This window comes from Anguilla anguilla, chromosome 4 (genome assembly GCF_013347855.1).
Source record: "Anguilla anguilla isolate fAngAng1 chromosome 4, fAngAng1.pri, whole genome shotgun sequence".
Lineage (NCBI taxonomy): Eukaryota > Metazoa > Chordata > Actinopteri > Anguilliformes > Anguillidae > Anguilla > Anguilla anguilla.
The window spans coordinates 18939917-18967581 of NC_049204.1; the positions used below are offsets into that span (position 1 = coordinate 18939917).

Sequence of the window (27665 nt, forward strand, 5' to 3'; positions counted from 1 at the left end):
CGCTTGCCCTTCATTTAAACCAGCAGAATGCTTTTCTGAACACTGTTGGCATTTCAAGTGAGAAGCTTTACTCAGGCTGTCATAAAGGTCTTCCTTGGTATGTTTGATCTACTGAAAATGAACACATATGAGCTTAAGCAATTATATTTTAAATCAGTTGTTTAAACTCCTAGAAAAAACAAATGATGAGATGATTCCCCTGTGAAAAATAGGAGGAAATGTTGGCTTTACCTGTCTCCTGCAGACTGTCAACCTCACAGCGGGGAAAGAGACATGGGTATTTCCTCTGTGCGGAGTTCCCAGATTCACCGTTGTTATGGTTGGACTACGGCCTGAACAAACCAAGCCAGTACAGGTGTATACAGTATGGTATATACATTCAAAGGAATTATGCATAAATTACACACATTGTTTGTTGTGGTATATGTGTAAAAAGGTGTGTGCAGTGCATTATTCATAAATTAGAAATATATAAAATGCTTACCCGTTTGCTTCAAGGTATGATTGTGAATACACTGAAGATATCAATGCATTTATGTGGATTTATATCATAATTGTATAAAAGACCCAATATTGCTTCCATTTTCTCAGGTTTGATCAATCAGTTTTTACAAACAGTTGCACCGTCATGGAGTTACTTTTTTATCATTTTTGTAAACTGAATAATGGATTATGACTCAACCTGACTAAATGATGCCATATTTCCTCTACTACCTTCAACCTTTGATTTTTGACCACTGCTTACATGACCGATGGTTTTGACCAAGCTGGCTTTAGTCTTCTGATGAAATTAAGAATGTACCCAACTGCAGAAAAGTCAAATCCAGTAATAGTTTTTGGTTTATCCCCAAACCAGTATGTTTTAATTTCATTTTATAAATACATAGTATCTTGGTGTCTTGTACAAAGCACAATTGTGCTGTTAATAAATCATCCCTTGTCTGCAATGTGCTTGACTAGTTTTCATGCTCGATGTCTCGCATTGTATTTCAGTCCTCTGCTAGCTAGAGGTGTCAACAGCCTTTGATCAAGCCACTTTTCAAACAATTATCCCATTTGCACCACCTCAGTAATCTGTTGATAAAGTAATCACCACTGATTAAGCACAGACAATGATTGCGATGTTTACAAGCGACATTCACGGGTTAAAATTCAGTTTGATTACTTACTACCGTGGACATGCTGCAGTATATTTAAATGTTGTACAGGGGCATGTTAGGTATTGTAAGAAGCAGTGGGAAATTCCCAAAGTAAAAATGAGAGCAGTAATAGAACATTTAACTTATACAAAAAAGTTAAATAAAACTGATCGCTTTAACTGATCAATTGCTGTGCTACTACAGTGCTGAATAACAACAAAAGCCAGCAGACCAGGGCCAGAGGGCTCTCCAGGACCAGGAGTGAGGACCACTGGCTCAAAGACATGCTTTTCACAGCATTTAAACCTCCATCTATGTTCACTTTCCTTCCTGACTCTTCCCATAAAATAAAAACTAATTGTTTTTACAAATGTCTCAATTAAAAACTCAATTGTATGATTTGCCACTTGACTGTGCCATTGGAGTTACTATACCCCTGGAGGATTACCATTGAAATACGAGTTTAAATCCCCACAGGTCACATTGTGGAGACAAACTAGTGGCCCCACTAATTTCTAGTTACAAAAAATCCCTAGTTAGGGAATCTAATCACAGAATGAAATCTCTCCATCTCTGGTACTAGGGTTCTATGTGTAGAGTGGTGCAAGGTTGTTCATTAGAGCCATGTTAAAAACAACTCACAGGCCAAAGGAATGCACAGGATGATATGTGTTTGGTAAACAGATGCAGGATATTTGTGGCTGTGGAGTTACCGTGCATGCATAAAGCATAAAGCTTTGGGTTAAAGGTTCTGTTACAGCAGGCAGAAATCATGGAAAAGCCACCTTACTGGGACTTGGAATGGCATAATGCTAAGTATTTGTATCTTAAGCTGCATCACACTCATATAAATGGAAAATGGGGGCTTTGTTCAGCTGAAAAGCTCCTTGAAACAAATCAATTATTGCACACAGCCTTCATGAAAAAAAGCCTTTACTGAAAGCAATCAGTCTCAACCAGGACAACCTAAAGCTGCATATTAAGGTGAAAATGAAGAGAACATTTTCCTCATTACACCCACACAGATTTTTCATGCTTTCTAGTTGATAAAAAAATACTATGTCTAAATATGACATGCACACATTTATATACACATGCCCATTTAATTCAATTCAATACTTATATCAAATTTCAAGAGGAGTGTAATTTGCTCTGGTTTTGAAAACAGCAACCAGCAGTCAAAAATGGTCATTATTACTTTTTTATTGTATAAGTCAAGACAAACATGGAACCATATGTAAAAGATTATAACACATAATTTAATATGGTTTTTTATGGCAATAACCTTGGAATTTATAAGGATTTCTTAACTTATATTTCTTGAATATGAGTGAAAATCTTGGCCACAATTCACTTAACATTACATTAAACCAAACCATTAGGTTTTTAGGCCCCAGTCAAAACGTTCGTGCTTTCAATGTAATGCTTCTTATCATTAGCCTTTATTCAAGCAAAGCGTTCCGCAGAAAGTAAATTTTTTCACTGACAGTGATGACTTGTGTTGCAACGAATTGTGTAGCCAACTATCAAAAAATATATAAGGGGTATGACTGGGTGGCCAGATGTTGGAGAAACAGTGTGGGAATTTGACCGTATCTTGTTCTCCTTCAGTAATGCCATGGCATCTTTAGTGACCACAGTGAATTAGTAGCAGTCTGTATAACTTGAGAGAGGGTATCTCTACATCACAGTGTCACCACCACTACACTGGGGAATTCATTTTATATTTGGTCAAGCCATGACTGCCCCTTAGTGGCCAACCAAAACAGTATAACACAGCAACTTAAGTTCTCCCAGTGCTCTCCCATTCAAGAACTGACTAAGCCCAGCCCTCAGCCTACAGACAGATGGCTATAGAGCTAGTGTGAGAATTATTCACGCAGACTGCAAAGGGCCTTGATGTCCTTGGAGGTTGGATTATAGGTAAAAATGGCACAAGTGAAAATGGACGCATTTTGGAAGGGGAGTAAATTACAAAAAATCTAATTAAATTAACTTTTTTTTTTTTGGCTGTTAACCATTTTGCACTGAACATATTCATCTTTAGCGCTCATTAGGAGCAATCCTGACAGCCCCATATTAAATTGAGCAACAAGATTCCTTACTTTATACCGAAGAATAGGCCCCTTTGCGTGTCACTTAGTCTTAGTTTCAGCGACTGCTGACAAAAAGGGACTGTTTGTTTTTAGCAGAGTAATGATGGGAAAAGCGGTCTTGTAATCCTTCTTTTATTATTCACCAGTACACAATGAACTGCTTTTGGCAACTGCTGTCTGTCATCTGGCAGGGTGTCAAAGCAGCACTTTTTAGATGCAATTCAGTTCAAATCAAATTCGACAGAATAAAGACAAATTAATGCACCCCATCCACACACTCATTAAAAAGAAGCACAACCAAAACAGAACCACCAGTAAAAGGGTTTGTGCCAAATTCAAGACAGTTATGAAAGGCCCGTTCAGTTCCAATTCTCATACATTGTCTATCAAGCTGGCCGGGCATGCCCTGCAAAATGTGAGCAATCAGCTGCCGCTTTTTAACTGCGAACCATGGCAGAGCTGCGCAGTTTCTGTGCTGGAAAACTGCAAAACTGCACAGCCCCCTGGATAAGGCAGATACACAAAGAAGCAGGTATACCCTGTCAATTTAGAAATGTCCTTTTCATTTCTTCCCTGACATTTTAACTACTTTCTTACACCGCTCCCATTTTCCTCAACAGATTTTCTTCTTTTTACAAGTCTTAAAAACAGAATCTTGTTGACATTAAGTAAAACACTCCTATAATTGTAATTTTAATTTTAATTTTAAAATGCAAAAGTGACTTGCAGCATATCGCGCTGCTACAGTTAGATGGGAGGAAAACGCTTCAAGCCATCAGGAGACAGAAACAACAAAAAAAGCTGCTGAAACGATGTTAAAGATACTTTTTTGTTTTTTATTTTTTCAATGTTAAATACCATGGGACAGAATTGTAAGAATGGAGACCTTATTTTCAGTCAGCATTTGCCTCACAAGGGATAAATAATTTGTGTCATGAAACAAAAGAAAAGAGTATTAGTAATAATAATAATAATAATAATAATAATAATAATAATAACAATAATATTTTGTGTTGGGTGTCAGCAGGGACAGGAAAAGATGAAGAAACATCTAAGGAGGGAGGCACCTATTTCCCCAGCCCAACTCTTCACATTCCCTACGAAACTTCTGGATTATGAACTGGACAAACAAATTTTGAGGCAATCCAGCAACAGGTAGTAAAGTCTCTTTTTTGTTTTATAGTTTTTCTTTTTTTTCTTAAAAGGATTAAAATAACATTTACAAGACACTTTAACATTCCATTCAACTCTTTATGAAAACCACAGAGAGAAAAGAGAGAACAATGCTTTTATTTATCAATTTCCGTCAAGGTCTCTATGCAGAACCTTGACCCTCCTGCTATTGATGCTCTGATAAATGTACAATTTTATTTAGTTTTTTTTTTTAATCCGTGTAATTTCCCCCGAAACCCACCCATCCCAAAGAACTGGAAAAACAAAACAACAAAAGAGAAATCTCTTTCTCTTTTCTGCATGTGTACTAACCGTGTGAGAGATTGTTAAAGGCAAGGCCTGCATATGATGCTGTACACAAACATGTTCACTGTGTGTCGGACTACCAATGATATGGCAGATCAACAAAAAAATACATTTTTTTTTCCAGGCCTTTTAAACAGAAGCCGGGCTGGCATGCGATTTCCCTCTACAAGATGAACTTCCCTAGGAAGAATCCGATGAAAATGGCGGCAATAACGACGAGCAGGGAGGGGAGGGAGCTGGAGCCTTGGTCCCTGCCCATCAGGGAGGACGTGTTCGATACCATGTTCTCCGAGCGGTGGATCTTCCTCATCCTCAGACCATCGTCCTGAGAGGGAATGAGACAGACGGGCAACACTGAGAAAAGAGGCTCACTTCTTCATCGTGACCGTCTTTGCGCCTGGCAGGCTGGCAAGAGGAACTAATGTACCATTAACCTGGAGAACCCAAGAAACAGCCTAGTGTGCTAACCAGCTATTGGGCCATCTAGCTAACCATTCAGCTGACCATGTTATCTGGCTAGCTTGATAGCCTGATTGGCCTGGCCTGGTCAGCGATACACTTCCTCCTTAAACAAACTCAACACGACCGTCTCCTTTCTGCTTAACTGTCTAGGACTACATTTTGCTGTAATACCCATCAGCTGAATAATCATACGCCAGAACTGGGAATCCCAACCAATCAGACTTTAGTGTACAATGAAAAGAAAAGGCACATTTCACATCACGTCTGCCTCAGAATCTCCGAGTACCTTGAGTTGCCGGTTCTCGTCTCCGAGTTTGATGACTTCGGACTGAAGCCTCTTGCATTCCTCCATGAGCTTCTTCATCTCGGTGTCGTCCAGGGAGACGCTGCTGGGCTTGGGCACCGATGAGCCGTCCAGTTTGGACGCGTTAAGGATCGGCGCGGCTTTGCTCGAGTCGATGTCATTCTGCAAACGTGGGGAAGAACCGTTTAAAACAAGGAAATAAACTGTCCTGCCAAAAAAAACAAAGTCAAGTCAAGGAGCAGCCCCTTTTTCTCCACCCCAGACTGCTGTCCATGCCGAACGCACAACCTCATCGGCGGCTTTATGCAGGCCCAGCTCCACCACATGAAACTGGGCTCTTGACGGAAATAAAGTTTTGTCCCCGTATTGGCAATTAATGGTGCCTTCGCGCTAACGTTCTAATGGGGTTCATCATTAGTGACGGTCAACTTGCAGACATGACTCCGATGGTGGCGGGACTGAGAAATCCATTCAGGTTCTGCAGAGATGTGGAAATGTAGAGATAATGTGGAGAACCGGAGGACTGAACTTGAAGACTCCAACAGAGCAAAATGGCTCCAACAGAGCAAGCTGGCAGGATGGACTGTGGTAGAATCAGCTCACACTGGGTCAGCTTGCCTTAAATATCAGGGCTCTCTGAACAGACTACATTTTTTTTTACCATCAATCTGACTCAGCACTTCCATGAATCAGCCTGACAGATGCTTCTTATGTTCCACTGGCCCTTCATGCATTTGAATACATGCAAAGCCGTGGAATAAGCCAAGCAAATAAAGGGCGGTTAAAACTCCTTTAAGGAGGATAATGGAATATATTAGCACAATGAATCTGAAATTGTGTGCAAGAGGCAAGATAACATTGGCTGCCTGCAGTTCTGATGGGCTACAATGATGCTCAATTGATTGCCTGCCACGATTTGTTGCTCACATCCCAGTCACTACTACCACAATCCGTTTTGAGAGCAAAAGGAAATGGAGGATGACTCACCTACTACAAACTGCCCCTGAAAAGAGCGGGGGTATCCAATCTTATCCGAGAAGAGCCAGTGTGTGGGTGCAGGTTTTTGTTTTAGCCCGGCACAGACACCCCGTTCAACTAATTAACTAACCAAAGTCTCCAAATAAGAAGAATCTAAAACCTGCGCCCAGATTGGCCTTTTTCGGATAAGACAGGGCACCCCTGCTGTACAGCGTTTGTTTTGTTTTTAAACCAAGAGCTGACAAATATCCACTACAATAGTAGCAAATAGTTTGTCATATTAAGTTCCCATATTTAAATGACAGCTAGGCTATTTAAAAATCAATGCCATGCTGCTCCTGGGGTGTGGTGCACAACATTACTAACCACAACATGATGCTAACACTGGAATGGAAACACCTTTCAAAATTAATGATTACATCACAGTAGTCGAATACATTATATATTTATAGAAAGCAAAAGTTGTTTTTTGTTTTTATTCAGTTAGGGAAGAATTTTCAGGAGCAAGACATCTTTTTTTTTACACTGCAAAGTAGATCAATCAATGCAGTGACTTGCCGACTGATAAAAATGGGTGTTCACCATATAGTAACAGTTATGCTACAGCTAATACTGTCTGGGGAATAGTTCACATACTGACTTTAGTGAAAAGTGCTTTAAAGCAGCAATAAATATGACACTTACGAAACATACATTCAAACACATTATGTCTGAATGTTTAGGCAAACTTGAATCCAGTCAATTATTATTGTTAAACTAATTATCAATTAGCACCCACAGTATGAATATATGAGAACTGTGAATCCTCACACAATCATTGGCTGAAGCAGAGGGCTCTCAAAGGCAGAAAGCACTGACAAACCTACCCTCCAGTTCTACACCTGAGCTTGCCTGCCTGTCACAAACCTTTCTGGCTAAGCCTGGGAAACACAGGCCTCCTAGCTGCAGCGGGATGATCCTACTGCCAATGCTGCCGGGGGTGTACAGGCTCTGGGTGCCAAAGGGAGTGTGGAACTCGCTGGGGGTGGGAGGCGGCCTGGGTGGGAGATGGGCTCCGCCCACCGAGCCGGGGTCATTTAATTTGCCCATTTGCAATGGGGTGGCGAACCCGAGGGAGAGAAGCTGGTGAGGGAAGGACAGGCGGCATGCATGAGAGACAGGGGGACACAGCACAGGAAAGACCAAGAGCCTCCACCAATGTTAGTCTGTTTAGAGCACCCCTTGGGATGTTCTGGGAATAAACACAGAGTCAGACATGCGATGCCCTTTAAAACATGTACACAAGCTATGTTAATTACAGGTCCTTCTGGAGAAATTAAACCCAGGATGCTAAGCAGACCAGCGGGACTTAATACACTTGAAGCCTGGTAAATGTACGCTACATCTAATAGCCACTGCCCCGCTGGGACCATGTCGAACTACTGCCCAGAAAATACATCAAAGAACTTAAGTGCACATCGGTATTTTTCCATCGCCTTGCCCAGGAGAACCCTGACCCCTGATATCAACCCATATTGGGAGAATCTAAATACAGAAGCTTGCTGCTGACACTTAGGCACAGGAATGCAATGGTGCAACACTGACACTGAAAAAGCCAACTTTCCACAACAAGACTCATGAAGTCACCTATGTGCAAGCAATGAATAAAGTTTTTGTGGAAGATTTAAATTTTGGCAATGTTTTAAAGTTTTGTGCACCCAAAACAACTAGCAAACAGGCTAATGAAGCATGTCCCATAAATGTTTTTTATACAAATTATGATGGTCAGAATGCTATGATATTATCTAATAAAAGGCAAACCAAATATCACCTAAGTATATATCATGATGCTGGTTTAAACTTAAAAACCGTACTTATTGCTCAAAGTTCATTGACAAGCTAAATCAGAGCAGAGTAAATGCATTACCTAGACAAATTTTAACAAACCACTCCATAATTTTAATTCTGAAGTGAATCTTCCTGTATGAGCGTGCTTATCTTCACTTCTTCGGTTTTAGTTCCACTTCTTATAACTGATAACTTGGAAACTAGCTCACCAAGGTAGTGCTGCATGATCAAATAATACTAAGCGCCATTCTTTTCTCAAGGCCCAGAGCGAGGTAAAGATCCAAGATTAAAGACAGTTAGCCTCGCTTACAGCCATACTAAGCCCAGAGAAAGACAGTGGAAAAGGTCAGCAGGCTACAGACTAATTCTAGCAGTGAACAAGGAGCTAAAGAAAGAAAAAACCCAGGGTTGCATTTTTCATCTTGGGAAATGGTATTAGAATTTGTATGCAACACTTCTCTATAGAATTGCAAACAAACAAAAAACGATTATTTTGGGTATTTATTTAGGTAAGGTATGAGGGGGTGAAAAAACGTTTTTTTTCCATTTTTCAAACTGTACCTATTATGTGCACAGAATACAGCAACCAACAAAGAGAACAAGTGGACATAAAGTGATGCAGAATCTAAAAGAGTGAGAAAAGAGGTTGACTGACATGTGTATGTTCCCCATCATTAATACACGAGGAAGGGGGAAAAAACAAGGTTTTGTAACCATAAAGAAAGGAGACAGTTGAGCCACTGCTATATATACTTGCTTTCCATCTGTATCACCAAGAAGACCGTAATTCTGTAAAATGAAGTAACTCCGTTTTGCCAATGGTATGGAAAAAACTATTATGAAATTATTCAAGGACAAACAAGAGAGCAATGTCAAAAGCAGGAAGCTTTTGTAGGTTTTTCCACTGGGCAAGTTACAAGAACAAGTAGCATCAAACATTTCAAAATGGCAGATTAATGAAAGACATTTTTTTCTTCTGCAGTCAGGCACTGCCTATGACCTCATAAACATAAAAAATGTGGCAAAATACACATCAATATGGTCACAGATTGTGGGAAAATGTCCAAAAGCGTGTATTCACCCTGTGTCTCAACGATCAGTGCGGAAATGGTAGATCTGGTTTTCAAAAAGTAAGGCGGATTGAACCACTCACCACTTTATCGTTTTCAGTAGGCAGTTCGAAGACACATCGCAGCTTGGAATCCATGAGCTCATCGGGTTTCGCATCTTTCCACTGCGGGAATGAAACATGGGTGCTTTTCAGGGGGGCTCTACAGCATAACTCACTCCCAACCCCCGCCAAAAACTCACACACGCACACACATACACGCACACACACACACACACGCATACACGCACACACACACATGCATGCATATACCAACGTCAGGGCAGACACAGCCATACACACATGTACACGCACACACAATCACCCCACTCCAGCGCCGCTTCCTTAAGCTTTAAGTTTTCAATCTTGTGTACATTTATTCAACAGGCCATCCTCCACTGCAGGAATTTCAGTTCAGTGTCAAATTACCATGAACGTTCAAGTTAACAAAGCAAGACATGCAAGCCATTATGCAAACCGGACTATTACTTTTTAAGAGTTTATAAGTTCATCACATATAGCAGCAAACAACTTTTACTGTACAAGGTTTAACTGTACGAAAACTCAAGCTAAAAATTAAGAATTCAGTTCCACATGCTATACAATTAATACAGAATTCTGGCAATTCCACAGCATTACAGAGAAAAACCTGCAGTCTCTCGGTCATGCTTTCCTGAGGGTTTGAAATAATAATGCTTGTATTCCCTTGTAAATATTAAGTTCCAATTGATAGGTCTTGCCAGTTATGGAAAATTCTAAGCCCTCAATCCTGTCTCAGGCAATGTGAAGTGAGACACAATACATATGAGACCAGTAACTTTAAAGTGTTTGCTAGGGCTGTGTTGCCATCTGTTGGCTAAAAATGAACATTACAATGGCTTTTTCGACACAAAGGTCTGGAGCGGCTATTTAAAGGCATTTGAAATATGTGATTTTTACACCAATCCCAGCACTACAGTCCCTGGCTTTCCTGGTCATCATCTTCACCAATGTAATGCCTCTGCCAAACCCAAAAGGGCTCAAAAGGGCTTTTCAGATAAACACTCGAGGATGAGTGTTGATCATCCCTAATCACAGTGAAAGGTACTCCCTCTATCAATTTGAGTTTACAGTCAAATAACTATAGTGAATGGAAAGTTGAATATAACATTAGTAAAAAACTACAGTTCTCCTGGATGTCGCACACAGTCATTCACTCTGGTGTAAAATGACAGACTGAACAAATTGATGATATTTTACATTTGCAGTATCATCAATTTATTCAGCTCCAAAAATTATATAATAATAATGATAATAGTAATAATAAGGATAATAATAAGCACATGGTATTTACTTAAAAAAATGAAAGATTCTCTTGGAAATGGATTTCCTACTGTGACAATGGTTAGCAACAGACGTATAAAGAGCTTGGAGGAAACGTGTGAAAGAATCTCTTACCACTAATTCCATGTCTGAAACATTCGGAGGTACGAAAGTCGTCTGTACCATGAATTTGTGTTTACTTTTCTCATTGGGGTCATAGTCAAATGGCTGTAGCATGACTGCAAAAGAAAAAGTCCATTAGAGGGGCAGCAATCAAGTGTAACTATGGAAAATCACTTCAAAAATAACGGCAGGAAATATAAGCCCTATTGGTTAAAAATGTGTTCTTCCACTGAATGCTGTCTAGTTTGCGATATCGGAACAAGTAACTTCAGTTCTCCTATATTCTAACTTGTGCAACCGTGTATCATACCTTTAACATGAACCTGAAGTTAAAGCAGACACATGAATACTGATATCTGAAGATGTACTATACACACACTGAACCCATGTAAATGGTAAGAGAGCACAGCGTGGGCATAATCTCAGAACCACTTCAGTCCAGTGGGTCGAGGCCTTGTGTGCCATGTGGTGCGAAGATGACAGGCGAGGTGAGGCCGGAAAACGTAACAACGGCGTTAACCGTGACCCTAATGCGCTCCCTCAGCCAGGCCGTGACAGGCGGACAGGCTCCGGCTCCGGCTGACCGGGGCTGGGCGGCGGCGGGGACTCTCACCGGACACGGTGACGGCGGCGCCGGCGTCGATGATGCCGCTGTTTGGCCGTACGCAGTACCGGCGAGGCGCCGTCGTCTTCACTTTGAAACATACTTTTCTGTCGGAGGGGTTCTTCAGCTTGAGGTTTGTGGTGACTACATCTGTGAAAGGTCCTGCAAGGGGGGAGAAAGGCGAGAGGCCCACGCGGACCGTGAGAGACCGAGCGCCGGCCGACATCAACCTGTGCTCAGGGTGCATACATTTCCCACAATGCCGGGCTTCGAGTAAAAGCAGAGCGGTTCCACTCTCCCCTCAAAAGCGCCGCTAGGTGATTTTCGAACATCCATCTTCAGCAAGTTGAAATAGCCACAAAAATTACACTAGTGTACTCGTACGTCCACCGTACATTCATCCGTGGTTTCCGGGCAACCACAGAAAACCACATCTTATTCTTGATATTTCTGAATGAGAAAAATAGGGGGCAATTATACATTAGATTGAAATTACACGTGCTAAATATTGCTAAATATTGCAGGTATACACATATATTAGGATGAACTCTACATTGACCAGAATGTTGTCTAAAATGGTGCGGTTTATAACTGGTATGGTTCTTTTTAGGGCCAAGTGACTATTTTGGGATATGTTCACTATAGTGGTACCAATCTGTTTCACGTATAGATGAAAAATCTAAGAATGTCTAGATCAGTAATGTATAGGCCTACCTAAAGCAAACTTCAGTTAACAGATTGCAAAAATGCATAAAAAGCAAACAGCCTAACCCCACCCCCCACCCTACCTTCAGTGGGAGAGCAGGCGGTGCCAGAAAGCAAACATTTTGCATGATTCTGAACTGAACTGACCCTGGAGGAATTTTCCCTGCCCCGAACAAACCACTGGCTCTCTTCGAAGAGTCCACACCCCCATCGAGCCCATTAAAAAACAAGAAGGTCGGGCCCAGTGCCCGCCGCTTCTGAAGAACACACTCACTACATTACATTACAGGCATTTAGCAGACGCTCTTATCCAGACTGACTTACACAACTTTTTACACAGTGTTTACATTGCATCCATTTATACAGCTGGATATATGCTGAAGCAATGCAGGTTAAGTACCTTGCTCAAGGGTACAACGGCAGTGTCCTAGCAGGGAAACAATCCTGTGACCTTCAGGTTACAAGACCAGCTCCTTACCAATTACACTACACTCAAATCTATCTCTCACTTCCCAAGACTTTGTGCAGGAGGCTGGGTTACAGAAAGGCAAGGTTACAGGACCCCTGTGTCCAGAAAGAGGAAGTGAGCGGCAGACTCAGGAGCCGCAGAGACTCGTGAGCTGCACGTGAAAAACCAGGACACGGAGGCCAGCTGTCCCAAAATGCACCTCTCTGTCATTCCTAAGAGAAAACAGAAGTCGAAGAGGAGAGGAGTTCAGCATTTCAGAATACCGCAAGAGGACAATCGCTTTGCTGCCCTGCAATATCTCAAGAATGCATAGCACAAGAGAAATCAGCTTTTAAGCTTTTCATTTTATTTCCATTTTAGGCCCTGCAATCTGATGTTCATGAGTCCCACAGGCTCTCCCCAGGCCACACCCCTGCCTTAGAGATTAGCGTATCATGATGTTCTAGCTCTCCGAGTAGAACAGAATGAAGTTGGGCAGGTATGAGGTATGTATAGTACTATAGCACAGTACCTCAGCAAAGGAGTGCCACAGCCAGTCTCAACGCTCAGACCACATTCTGCTCCCAACTCTCCTGCCCCACAAGAACATCTACACCAGCCTGCCCTTCTGGAAATGGAACACAGTCCAGTGTACTGAAATGAAATGTACATCCACTTCACAACATACAGGAAAATGCACAATTTACTGCCACCATGAGATACTGCAATAAGATTTCAAATGGCCTTACACAGTAATTACGGTAACAGGATTCTGTTTTTTACGCAGAAAAAAAGTCAAAACGCAGGGAAAAAAAAATACTGGTGCTCCTAGGTGCTTTTTAAGATTACAACATGCAATGACCTAGACAATTATTCCTGTTAAGGGATGTCTAGACCATATTTTGTGGATTGACTACCAGCTAATACACACCCGACCTGAGTCTGATCCTATCTGACACAACAACACAGAGGCTAATGTGAATATTAGGCCTAATTCTTGCCCTTAGCAAAGCTTTGCCTCTGTTTTAAAAATTGCATATTGCAACAGTAGGCTATGAGTTTTGTGATGCAAACAAAGTAATTGTCTGGTTTGAATGAAATGTAGCATTCATGTAGCCATTTTCAAGTAGGGTAGTCACAAAAATGCAAAAAAAAAAAGATATGACCTTTGCTCGAGTCAATCAATCATCATTTACCTGCTAATGTAATATTCCCACCCCTCTGAAAGTGGGGACTGCCCACTCTAATATAAGCAACAGCACTAGCTAGGGTGAAGCAGGGTGAGCTCCAAATAGCAATGGCTAGGAAAAAGGGTGGTAGCTGTTCAGTTGTAGCCTGTAAGATTACAAAAAAATCTAAATCGGCTCGCTACGGATCCAGCCATCAATGGCTTCAGTTTATTTTTACTATTCTTTTTCTCAGGGCATTTCTCCATGAGCATTATTCTAAATGAGATGGAGTACAAAGTTGGTTAAAATCAGGCACAGTTCCATCTATTCGAGACTCGGCTACAAACATCCAGCCTCCAAGTATCTACTGACCTACTGCCTATCTCGGGAAAAAAAGAAAGACGAAGTAGAAAATGAATCAAAGTATCATTCGGACACAGCTTGAAGGGATCTGGATAGACCCACTACTTGACCTGGGTCGTCCTTATATTCCAGATCTGACTCGTACATGTACGTACATTTACAGTGCAATAATGCTCAATGCTGCTCTATTTGTGTGTGTGTGTGTGTGTGTGTGCACGTGTGCATGTGTGTGTGCGTATGTGTGTGTGGTGGGGGGGTCGGGATGAGCAAAAATCAGGAGCCAATCACAGCTACAGGAGATTATATATTAAATAAGCAAGGCATAAGGGGTTGTATGAGTGTAGCGCTGGGAGAGGTATAGGAAAGAATTCATGAATAATATTTAGCCTATCAGTTTTGACAAAAAAATGACAGCACCAGGATATAATGTAAAATAAACATTATTATCATTATTATAACAAAGGAAAACATCTGAAATCAGTAGGCCTATATATAAAAAAACAGCAACCTCTCATAAAATCTGTTTTGACTTTTTTTTTGTATAACCATACCATGGCTTGGAGTCGAAAGAAGAAGACCAAAGGACACCTTTGGTCTAAATCACAAAGCTCTCATTAAGGCCCCATGCTTTAAAAACAGTACTAAGCCTTCAAAAATGTGAGCACCGCTCAACTGCCCTAAATATTGCAAATGAACCATCTTCCTTCAGAAGATGAACAGAAATCTGAGGAGACCTCACAGGGAGGCCTTCCGGTGGAGTGACAGGCTCTTACACCGCACACAGATATTCCATGTAAGTGGGTCTGGATGTCTCCCTGCCTGTGTGGGGGCGGGGTCCCACGCGGGCCTGCCCGGCTAAAAATACAGCCGGAGAACGAGGGCTGTCCCTGCAGCTCGCAGCTGGAATTCTACCAGGGCCCAAAACTGGATTTCGCTGCAATATTTAGCCTGGCGTACATGACCCGGGAACAGGAGTGATGCTCCCTTCAGGAGCACTCCAAGGGAGTTGGGAATCGAGGTGGGGGCCCCTAGACTTCCAGTCAACCATGGTTTCAAAGGATTCATTTTTTTTCCGTCCTTTGTGTCCTCGAAGGAGTAGCGGCAAATCACACGGTCAGGGAGAAACGGTTTCATCGCCTCCTCACTGGTAAATGATCAAATCGTAGAGGAAAGTTTAATAGCAAAAACAAACCATTCAGTTGAGTTCACGTGTCATTCGGTCAAGAGTACTTCTAGAACAGAGTTAACCCTGGTCTTAAAAAAATAAAAAATAAAAAATAAAAATCATAAAAAGGACCTCTACTTCAACCATGAGTCCTGGAAGGCTATTCAATGCATTAATAACCTTCAAAAATGTCATATCCCCCGTCAGACTGAAGAAAACTTTGTTAGCTTCTCTTAAGTTGGACGTGGAAGTCTTGTTGCTTCCCCCCTCAAGAATTCAGTCAAAATAATTTGATCTCCATAGTGTATTGGTTCAAATCAGTGAGCCACTGGTCGCATATGGCAGCTCTGTCTATTTGGATTAGCCTACATGAAGCCTCACTCTCCTCGGTTTATGTTCCGACAGATTGCGACCACAATCACAACCAAGGCTTTTTTAGGTTATGTATTTTGGGAGCTAGAAGTAGCCTACATATTACACAACTGCATACATTTTAGCCATTTCAGATTGCAGCCACCTTAATTTTTGGTGTAGAAATATCCAGACACGTTATCAACGGAATAGGCTATATGGCAAAGAAAAATGTCTGAAATCAGCGTCATCTCAACATATCAGGAGCACTGTAGCATTAGCAGAAATTGCTCCAAAAACATAAATAAATAAAAATCTGGTTTTTATACAAAACATTTTTACATCAGTACATTGACGTTTCCTTCGGAGTAGGATAAGAAAGACCACAGGAATGCACAAGCCCATAAATCCCAGACTTGGAGCCAGTCCCAAGTGGGGCCCTACATAAACTGCTGGGGCTTGAAATCGCGCATTTCCCTGAACGCCTTACCTCCATGCCTCGGTCAAGTAAACAGACCCCTCCTCCCGAACACCTTAGACCCCTCCACCCTGTCCCTCACTGATGAAGAACTTAAGTCATGTCACACAACAGGAACTGCACCATCCCAGACTGCTTTACTCTTATTACAACATTATCTTTGTACGAACACTTGAGAAAATAATGAGACTTATGAGAAAACTAAGAATCAGACCACATAGAGATCTGTAATCCTTTTTTTTCCCTAATCATTAGCGGCATAAAAATGAAAGGACACCAAATGATTACAAAACTATGTTTAGTCGCTTTTGTTTAGTTTTTTTTCCATTTACTTTGTTGCATTCATTGTCCTCTTGACAAGCAAAAGTGCAACCTAATGAATTACTTGGGTGAAGTGCAGCTGTTTTCATTTTTTTAATTAAAACTTTTTCTGTTTTCAGACAGCAAGGCAAGACAGACAGCAAGTTACACAGCAAATCAATACAGCATGCTACAATACAGCACAACTAAATCGGTTTCAAGGCCTTAACCCATTAAAAATGTGGAAAGTTGTGGCTCTACAGAAGTTGAGAAAGCAACCAGCAGGAGTCCTTGATAAAACCTAAAATTCTGAACCAACTCAAAGAGCTACAGTGTAAACAAGGGCCCCCAAGGCTTTGATAAAAAGTGATCAAAGCAGACCTTCATGCATGAAGCGTTGATTTAAATCACCATGCTCAATTGCAGAGCCACAAACCCCATGCTTATTTAACCAGGAACAAAGCTGTCCACGTAGTTTAAAAACTACTTAACTGCTCAAGATATTACCACTGACCAAGCCAAATGAGGGTAGAGCCACAAGAAAAAAAACGGTGTCCCTGACAACCTGAGACGGTGCTTCACAGACCAGCGCCTGGTCAACATGCAGGATTCAGTTGTGTTTGGTGATGTCACAATGAACCCATCCTGAAAACGCCCACGACTCTAACCAGACTGCTGATCAGGAAGAGCTGGTTTACCGGACCACAAGCAAGCTTCACTGTGCACGAGACATCAGCGTCACAGCGAAAATAACTCTGGCATGCACTGAGACAGCCCGTTGGGTGGGTATGAATACCAGGAGAACAGCACCTGAAAGTTCTCAACCAGGTTTTTTTTTTTCAGTTGAACATCAGTTATGTGCAGAATTGCACATGACTGCAATGCACTTTCAACTGTACCATTCATTTTATTGGAAGTGTTCCCTTGGGCTCACTGCTCAATGCATGTACTACAGATTAAAAGCATAGTGTAGAAAATGGGATGTGATGATTGAATTGGCATGCCTTGCCCTGTTAGGTCAATGCTTTTCTTTATACAAGTAATTGTGGCATATAATCAAATTTGGCCAAAAATCTTATCTATATTAAATCTATATTAATTAGGTTTCAACATTTTCATAACCGTGTATATACGGTTGTTGCCATGTTGTTCACAAAGATTCATTTGCAAATTAGTATTTGCTTTTATAGCCAGAGATATCATGCCTTGAAGTTTAAACCAAAAAATAAAAAAAACTTGGCCAAACATGGTGACGGCAATAAGACATATTATACTATAACATAACAGTTGATCATGACAATTAATCTGTCCCACAGTATAGAATGTTGACCATTCCAGTCCCAGATGTATTGTGCACAGAGACAGCCAGAGAGGGAGATTTCTCCTCTTTCTGACTGGTTTTTCCTGCGTAGAGAATTGCAAGGTGGCTGCCTCCACCATTTTCCTTTCCGGGTTGACAAAAATGTGACCGGTATCGGCAATAGGAAAGCCTACTTCAGAAGCGTTGCGCAAAGTAGATTACTATCTTTTGAACATGCCCTGGCGGCACTATTCCATAGTGGTGCTACAATAAGCCCCAATAAGACTTCCGCTTTTAGGCAGCTGATTTGTATTTGCGAACTTTCCTAACCAAAATAAAGTTCTTGTTGCTCTGTTTAGGATTAAGAATTCAGCGCAACAGTCCGGCTGGTGGACTGCAGAGTGAAACTGTGTGGTGGTGCCTGCCAGCTCTCATTTCAGAGGAAGGAGTGTGCCAACATGCACACTCCCATAGGAACACACTACAATGAGAGCATGGGCCTGAAAACATGAATGGCCATTCCAAACTGGAAGAACTCACAAACCATTAGGGACTAAACTGTAAACAATAATAATAATGATAACAATAATAATATTTGAAATTAGCCATTTTAAATCTCTTCGTGAATAACATCAATACTGTTGTTGATGACATATCACAGGTCACATTAGAGGCTGATATATATGAATATGATATTATGATCAACTTTGTTACCATTGAGGTCATTAGCACCTCAAATATAACATCACCCACAAGCGAGTTAGGCTAAATAAACTATGAGCAGAATTTTAGCATGCTAGTTAATTTATAGTAGATTACAGAGGATTAAATGCCAAGGTGCTGCAACCCTGAGCAACATTCTCAACCTGAATTGCTTCAGTAAAAATATCCAACTGTATAACTGGTTTGCATGCTTGCAATAAGAGAATCTTATAAATGCTGAAGTGTAATGATCCATCTTTCAAACAAAATGTCTAAACAGTTCAGGGCAGAAGAGCAAAGGATCACCAATATAAATATGCCATATACTCAGTAGGCTATATCAACTGGGATTTAGACCAACCTTGGCATTGAAGCAGTATAAAAAGCAATTGGCCACATCCTTGAAGACTACTTGTTCCAACAATCGGCAGTTGTTCAGAAAGGAAACATACTCCATTTTAGTTGAGTCGTATTAACCAGACACATTCTCAGCCAAGTGGTTTTTTGTACTGCACTCTTCAGCACTGCAGTTAGATCTGTTCACAAAGTCATGCTAATGAACAGAGCCCAATCAATTTATTTATTTATTCCATTTACAAAGTTTCCCAAGAAGGCTATTCATTGCCTATTCAAATGTTTAGACTAATTTAGTAGAAACCTCACCCACAGAGATTTGTTAAAGGAATGCCTTACACTGGCACTATTAAAAGTAAAGCCTTGAAAATACATTACCTTGAATACAAATGATTTTTAAATGGAATCACAAGTTACAAGTCAACAGCTCAAGTTTTAAAGTTTCAGCTCATGAAAAGTAGGCTTAACCAGGTTTTTTACTGGCTCAAAATGAGGCAGGTGGTACTTTGATTGTGATCATGTGATCAAATTTACAATTTTTTCAGCACTCGCACTACCCCCTGGAAAGCTGCGTTTTTGGAACACAAGGAATTTCAAAATCTGCACACACTTTTACACTAATTCACATTCTAATAAAATCAATATTTTTGCCATAATATGCCAACTGACAATAACAACAACATAAATGTATGTCATTCATAAGTTTATTATGACACTTTTTGTAACACGAGGGATGAAACAGCAGGATTATCAGGAATAAATACGCTATAAATAATGTTTCAGCAATCTGATTAAAGAATGTAAAAAAAACAATAAAAAAAACTAGGAGTGATTTTTCTTTTAATTTACTCATGTTGAGCAAGCTATCTGGAGCGTGACAATTCAAATTAAGTGCTTTGTCTTTGAATCTCACAATGCCACAATGGCCTTGTAAATATTACGATCAATAAACACAAATGTCAAACACTAAAAGACGATTGGGAAACGAGACTAATCATTTTGTTGTGGTTTAATTCTGGGACAAAATACATATTTAAAAACATTTTTTTTTTTTTTTTAAATATACACACACACACACACACACACACACATATATATATATATATATCTGCGCTTATAGAACAGTGTATTTTCAGTCTCTGCATTTTGGCTTCATCCCTCCGCGTACAAATGATATAAATCCACCGAGCACAACGATCGCATTTATAATGTTTTTTGTGCCGACGCTGATCAGAATTTTGTGGAGGCGGTGAAAGGTCTGATCGAGGCGGCCACCTCAGAACTCTCTAAAGCAGGAAAAACCCCGCTAAAGTTTAGTGAAATGCATACCTGAGAGGAGAAAAATCATTGCCAAGTTGCCAATCAGCAATAAACCAGCTAACAATGTAATGTGCTTCTCAGTAGGCTATATCACATCCCACAACTGTGGAGGTACCCACACAAGACAATGCTCAGGTTTAAAGATGGCGCTCAGGTTTCACCTACATTATGTCTCAGATTTATTAGTTATCAAATGAATGGACCATAGCTACAATTAATCTAAGTCACCTTGCACAAATTCAAATATAATTGTCTTCTGAAGATTACTATTAAAACTAGAACAGTACAGACCTACTAACGTCTAGGAAAAAGGGCAAGTACTTATGTGAGGAGTGGGGAAACCCAGGCCTGGAAGACTGCATCCGTTTCTGAATTTCATAGCAGTGAGCTCTTAATTATTTCATAAGGCTAAACACTAATCTGATCTCGTAATTCACATAGCCTGCATTTACTGACTAACTCACGAATGACAGCTGAAGATGGCTCGTGTCCCTATATGAAATGTCTTAAGCGACTTCATTTACAAGTGAACTGGTATTGGCGTATACAGTCAATTACCTAACTGAGCCAAGGTAATTGTGGAAAACGAGAACAAATCGACCACTCCCCTGTCGTAAGTTTTGCTTTAATAAGGTTAATTGCATATTGTGGTAAAGACCACATCATACATGGTATTATACTGTACATTTTGATCATCACTGACTTTAGGACCAACACGCATGCATGCATGTATGCACACACCAAGACTATTAGCTCCCTTTGTTACCTTCTTCTATTGACACAGCAGTGAAAGGTTCAGGGGAGTCGCCACTAGAATGAACATAACTACAGAATGTGAACACAAACAGAACATTTAGAGCAATCCTCCACTACTAATGAAACTACACCACACATACTAAGCTATGAGGTCTACTTCTCAAACACAGAATAATGTCTTACGATAGTGATAGGAGTACCTATATTTGAGTATGTCAGGACAGCCCGAGTTTTGTGAGAAATGCACAACACGCAGCTCTGCCACACACTGGGTAAACATACGGCTTTGTTCCCCAGGGTAGAAATGTAGTTGGCTGGTTCAAAATTCACCACACAGCGCAGAAATTCTTAGAGAAAGACGAAGAATCCAAGTTATCTTCAATGAAAGCGGAAAATGAAAGCTAACGAGGGGCTGCCCTTGTTGCTCAGCCCTATCATTACTGTTCCCATTTGCACTTTTTCAGGCTTTTAAAATTCATTTATACAATGAAAGCGCAACAAAGTCTCATCTGCCACCTCTTTTGTCGAAGAGCAAAAGGCTCAAAAGTGTGATGAATGGTATAGTCACTGCCAGCATGTTTACCAATTATTCATGAGAAACATTAAGCTTTTTATTTTTTTTTACAGCGTTTTGTGTCAGCTCTGATGATACAACTGTCAGGTGATATTATCATATACAGAAAATCAGTTCAGCCTTTTGCTGTAAACCTGTCCAAATCATTACATGTGTTTCAGCGAGTAGATTGCTGATCAGCCGGGTCCTGAAAGGCCTACATGTGAACAACAACACTGTGTCATCACCGCTTGACATCATATGGTAAGATTATCATGCATCCGTATTATGATCATGGTTTAAAGCTATGCATTCAATTTATTTTCCAGAAACAACGGAGAATCTGATCTACATCCCCAAATACTAACGGAGACTCAAAGAGTTCAGCTATGGGGTGCGAGTTCCCAGAGCTCTACACTAAAAACATGTAACCCCCCAAAATTATGTGGCCACAGCTCCAATGATCTATACAAAGTAGGACTAGTATTTAAAGTGACACTACACTCTAAGGTTTCCATATAATCAAGACTACTGTAGGTATATACCAAAAGTTTCCAGCAGCACAGTTTGCTAGCAAACTCTCCCTCAAGCTTAAAACTTGAGACATATTTTGCATTGGTCTAACACCAAGTAAAATGTTTTCATAATTTAATAGTAAGTACTAAACTGGATACTGCTGAAATAGCCATGAAATGGGGCAGTCTCGTAGTAGTCTCACAACACGAGTAAGCTGCACTAAAGGTTCTACCACAGAGAATAAAATTGTAGCAAGGATCTCAGGCTTTCAATGCACGCATATGTACAATAGGAGAGAACCACCCAAGCTCACCAGTTTTCCCACCATTACTCCTACTCTCAAATCAACAGGAGCAATGTTATCTTCCACTGTCAATTCCACAATCTCGTCCATAGGGAAATAGGTACCATTATAAATACTGCATGTCCTACAAACGATGCCAATAAAGCATGTACTGAGGCTGGATAAACGAATTAAGCCCCAAATATGCTCTGTAATTTAGGAGTTAAATTTCTTCTCATTTACCTACAACATAAGCAGTCACCAAAACATGGCAGACCACATGACCTAATCAAATCTTGGCCTCTGGTTGTTACTACATTTCCAAAGCTACAACTTATTTGCAAAATTTGTATAAACTTTAACTACTACTACAAAGAAACTGATTATAATCACACAACTGCTGGAAACAATTGACCAAGCACTGATCCATCAAAATACTTGACAAACTAAGTGTTCAGATTTACAATATTTACAAAGATCTAAGCAAGATTTTGAGGCTTAAAATCCTTTTATTCCTGGAACATTGTTCTATGAAGAACTGTGAGTCTTGTGGTGTCTCCTTTCTCTGGGAACAGATGGCCTTGGAGGGAATTATTTACATTTCAACCTGAGAAGAGCCCATGAAAGAATTTCATTGTGTTCTTACTCATATCTTTAACCAAGACTTTGTTTACTTTTAACCAAACTCTAATGCACTTTAAAAAGGTCAAATAAAATCTTGTTCACAAAGGAGCAAGATGTGCCAGAATATGACAAAACATACAAGTTCAACACCACTTCTTGGCATTGCATTTATGACATTAACATTACATTACTGGCATTTAGCAGACGATCCTATCCAGAGCGACTTACACAACACACTACATTGCATCTATTTATATGCAAGTCGCATGTGAATCTCCAAAAAACAAGATAATTAATGCCTGCATGTGCATGAGTTCAATTTGGGAAATAAATGTTTTGTTTATTGCTGCAGGTGTCCATAAATAAAAATTAACTGCTTCAGAACAAATGCTGGACTGTGTCTCTAGATTTAATGATGGCCCACTGACAAACCTATTTATCATCCTAATTAGGCCCTACCTGTCTGGAACCCAGCTGAACTTTTTGTTTATTATTTCTATACTCATACTACCACCGTTTCTATAAATGCATGTAGAGAACTCCCAAGCAAAGTGAGCCGAGTCTGTCAGGCAAAAATCTATCACATGTAGCCATTTCACCATGTGTTCCCGGACCTAAAAGGCACATTAGTCTACGGCATTTAAAAAGATGAAAATGGGTTAGTCTCTAGCTGGCCATAAATGGGTCAGTTTGTGATTGTGCTTTTAATATTTTAGTATGATTGTAAATAGGGCTGCATTTGGATAACTGCACTCAAAATTCTGCCTGTACCATGCTAAATATCCTGTTTTTTAGAATAACAGAACAAATTGGAAGAAGGTAACCGAGTTGACACCGAAAGCAGATGTTGTACAGCACTCACTCACGTCATTACAACTGAAAAGGATTTGAAATTCAAAGTAATAGCAAAATCTTACAGCCATAATGCAGTCCTAGAATGCTTGATCAACTCTCACAGATAACAGCACTACACTTATGTGCTTTGCGTCAACAGGCCTGAAATGATGACCTGAACTATATGCTTACGCAGTCAATGTTCTTCACATAAAATTTTGATATCTAAGAAAATATTGTTCTGTTTTTCACAATCAATAAGAACGATTCTCAAGTGATGGAGAGCCCACAGTGACAAACCATGTTAATAGGATGTAGTATGTAGTTTTTGGGACGTAGGAGAGGCATTCCATAAGGTAGCACAGACATCCATGGAGTCAGTTGAGAACATCACTACTCAATGTGGCCTAACACACAACACTGTACCATCTCAGTGACTACTCGCCCTAGAGGTGGCCTAATAGTTTGTACATTTGTTTCAATGCAAGCCTGCAGCGAGATATAAACAATAAAGCAAATGGTGGGGTCTCACACATTTTTAACTATCAAGGACTAAAAGGCTTTTTGTGTCACTAAAATGTCACACTACCAAATCAAAGTGTAAGACAGTCACCAGAATAACAGAGAATTGTTAATTTTACAATTTTGTTAAGCTTAGGCTACAGTATAGCAGGTTTAGTAGGCTAACTAAGGGTGGGCTTCTTCCATTTTGCTACCTGTCCCATTCAAAATCAATGGAAAAATGGGTTGGCTATGAACACGACGTAGCCAAGTGTCTTTTTGAGGAGTGGCTGGAATCCTAGTTAGACCAGAAGAATAGCCTTTTGTGCGAGGTGAAGCTAATCAATAATTAACTAAATGCTGCCTGTATATTTGATATCTTAAGATTGTGTGTTGGCAGCACTCAGGCCCAAGGTAGATAAATTTGTGTTTGATTATCTCACTACAAGCACAGACCAATGTGGTTAGTCCACCTGTAGATCGTGTTGGCAGCATATTTAGCTATCGATAACATACAGCTACAAGGTTAGCTGGCCAACGTTACTAAACGTTACAGACTCCACGTTAACTAGCAAGTAGCTAGCTAGCTAAAACAAAAGCATCTATCTGACTTTCCACTTTGGTCTATTGTGGGCAAAACACAAGGGACTGGCTGGCTAACATAAGACTATCGTCTTCAATCACGTGGATTCAGCTGTAGCTACGGACTTAACGGACCGTTGATATCAAACTCATACTTACATTAAAAGTGTTTTGTTGCTTAAACAGCAAACAATCAGCTAAACTTGCTAGGTAACACACCTAACGTTACAAGACACCAGACTAAGCAAGCGAACACTGCTGTCTGACCAATCGAGAAATCTCCAGCAAGTTGCTAATCCTGTTTGCCAGCTATCGCTTTACACATGCCACATAGCTAACGATAGCTACCGACCTGTCTAACCAGCTAAATACATAAGATATTTGCAGATCTTTTAAACTTGTGTTATAAACAATCAAACTGGCAAGCAGGTAGATCTACAAAATTCACAGTTAATAATGTCACATCTCAAGCCACAGCAATGCCAAATTCGCAAGCTATTCTAACTAGCTTGTGTCCGCTATTTACACTAAATACAGCCAGCCAACAACCCAATTTAATAGTTAGACAACGCCAAGTTAAAGCTCGCTAGCTATCATAGGTATCAAACTGGATCGCACAAAGATTGAGCACACCTCTCAGGAATCAGCCCAGCCAATTAGCCAGCTGGCTAGCACTTGCATAGGATGGAACACAAGCAATAGGTTGTGTGGCTAATCAACAACACAGGCTGCAGTTTATAAGAGAATGCTTTGGTGGACAGGCCTCATAAATGTTAACGTTACACACCCAAAAGTAGGTTCCAATGTTGACCTCTACTTGCTAACCAAAGAGGCCGACAATAAGTGTAGTGCACAGCACTATGTGGACCGACAACCCTTTCTGTAAGGCTTCGGTGGTTACAAGAGTGCTGGGATCCGCAGCGGCCCACAGCAAATCCTCGCTCCCTTTCTCAAAATGGCGGCAGCGGTTCGCAAGAAGTAACCGGAGGGGGTGTGAAATTATCCCCGGTCTAGAGTGCGAGTATTCCACTGCAGACGTGAATGACTGCTTTCAGCAATGACAGCTACGATTTAACCTTACCTTTAAATCTGAGGTCGTGCGGTGGATCAAGAATAAGGATCTGCTCCAATTTGGACATTTTTGCTGTGAAGTCTCGGTGATGGCGGTGCCAAGGACCGAACCGCTGTGCGTGTTAAAAAAACCGAAAGCAGCACTGAATCACTCAGCCTCGCGCTCGCGGACACGGGAACAGATACACGGACGCGCAACCGATGTGCACGCTCACGCTGAAGTCAGCGCTGGATTTGTAGTGAATGTGTTTTGGATTTTAAGAAAATAAATTCACGACTACAGCGTAAAATACACTTTCATTATTATTATTTTTTTTTTGCAAGATGCAATACTAAATATATAATAAAGATAATTCTAAAACTGTAGATTCATTCTGCAATTGAACATTTAACAGAGATTTGTGTTTATGGTTGTTTAAAAAATCATCATGTGAAATTCCGATTAAACTGTGGTGCTGTGGCAGGGGTGATGGGAGACTGAACAAAGTATTATGCAACATGAACATCGTGAACTTCAAACATAGATCGCACACTGGTAGCTCCTGTTGCTTTGGTCAAGAAGGACATTCAAATCCCTTGAATCCATGTGGGAAATAATGACATTTTGTGCTATGACAATAATTTCCCAGAAGATGGGGCCCAAGTATTGCTTTATTCAAAGGTACAAATTGTAAATTATATTTTAAATTGATAATGTACAGATTTTATTTTACTTCACAACATTTTACAGTGTGGGATGTTTCCTGAAGGTGAAGAAATATATATTTTTAAAAATAAAAACATCATATTTGCAGTCATATACTATATATTTAAAATTATACACACACGCACATGCCATGCTGTGAGACAGTACTTGCCCCCTTCCTGCCTTCCATATTTGTCACACTGAATAGTTTCAGATCTTTTGATGTGATAATGAAATAATCATTTTGAAAACACTATTTTAAAATGATTATTTCATTGATTGAATGCAAGGTTATCAAGCGCCTGATAAATAAATTAACCAAATTTAATTGATAATTAGATTAAGCTGATTGGACTCAGCCAGGCTTGACTGAAGCTAGCCCAGTTGAATCTAAACCTCACTCATATTGAACCTTACCATCAGAGGGAGGTAGTTGCCATAAAGTTTCTACAATAACACAATGCCATGATCAAAGGAAATTCCAGAAGAGATAAGAAAAAAAATTGGTGAAATTTACTCGTATGGAAAGGGTAAAAAAAACATTTCTAAAGCTCTTAGACTCCACCGAACCACAGTGAGAGCCATTATTACCAAATAGAGAACACTTGGAGCAGTGATGTATCTTCCCAGTGATGAATCTTCTGCCAAATTTCTCTAAGGGCATAGTGACAACTCATCCAGGAAGTCATAAAAGATCGCAGAAGTACATCCAAAGAACTGCAGGCCTCTCTATCTGATAAAGTCAATGTTCTTGACTCCACAATAAGAAAGAGACTGGGTAAAAATGTGATTCAAGGCGGAAACCACTGCTAACCACGAGAAACATCAATGTTGGTCTCACTTTGCCTGGATGATCCCCAAGCCTTTTGGGATCATTTTCTACAGACAGATGAGCTAAATGTGGAACTTTTTGGATGACCCATTATGTCTGGATAAAACAAATACACAGTAAGAAAATTATATAGTCATATAATACCAATAGTCAAACATGGCAGTGTTAGTGTAAATCTGTGGGGATGCTTTGCTTCCTTGAGACTTGCCATTATTGAACAAACCACGATTTCTCCTCTGTATCAGAAAATTCTTTAGGAGAATGTCCGGTCATGTCTGTCCAAGAGCTGAAGCTGAAGTGTAATTGGTGTATGCACATTTAAAAACAGGTGCATTGTTTGATTACACATTT

At 40.3% G+C, this 27665-nt stretch overlaps 1 protein-coding gene across 3 annotated transcripts; it reads right to left on the bottom strand.

Annotated features, from left to right (window-relative positions):
• Window positions 1–2324: 2324 nt before the first annotated feature.
• LOC118225747 (vesicle-associated membrane protein-associated protein A-like) lies at window positions 2325–26023 on the bottom strand. 3 transcript variants are annotated; one of them, XR_004764892.1, is made up of 6 exons: window positions 25808–26023; window positions 11432–11584; window positions 10831–10934; window positions 9439–9519; window positions 5910–7580; window positions 2325–2794 (listed from the first exon to the last, which is right to left on the bottom strand). XR_004764892.1 is itself a non-coding variant. In XM_035414651.1 (6 exons), exons 1-6 carry the CDS (start codon window positions 25863–25865, stop codon window positions 4878–4880), a joined length of 738 nt encoding a protein of 245 aa, XP_035270542.1. In that variant the 5' UTR covers window positions 25866–26005; the 3' UTR covers window positions 4051–4877. The 3 variants fall into 3 exon arrangements, 2 of the variants coding, with proteins under 2 accessions (XP_035270542.1, XP_035270543.1); XM_035414651.1 differs by lacking the exons at window positions 2325–2794; window positions 5910–7580 and adding exons at window positions 4051–5039; window positions 5463–5642 and having other exon boundaries at window positions 25808–26005; XM_035414652.1 differs by lacking the exon at window positions 2325–2794 and having other exon boundaries at window positions 5649–7580.
• Between the last annotated feature and the right edge of the window lie 1642 nt (window positions 26024–27665).

Coding starts and splice junctions, on each gene's coding strand:
- LOC118225747 (XM_035414651.1), bottom strand. CDS start 25,865: ATGTCCAAATTGGAGCAGATCCTTATTCTTGATCCACCGCACGACCTC. Junction 9,520..10,830: donor TTTCAGACATGGAATTAGTG/GTAAGAGATTCT, acceptor TCATTCCCGCAG/TGGAAAGATGCGAAACCCGA. Junction 5,040..5,462: donor ACGAGAACCGGCAACTCAAG/GTACTCGGAGAT, acceptor ATTCCCTCTCAG/GACGATGGTCTGAGGATGAG.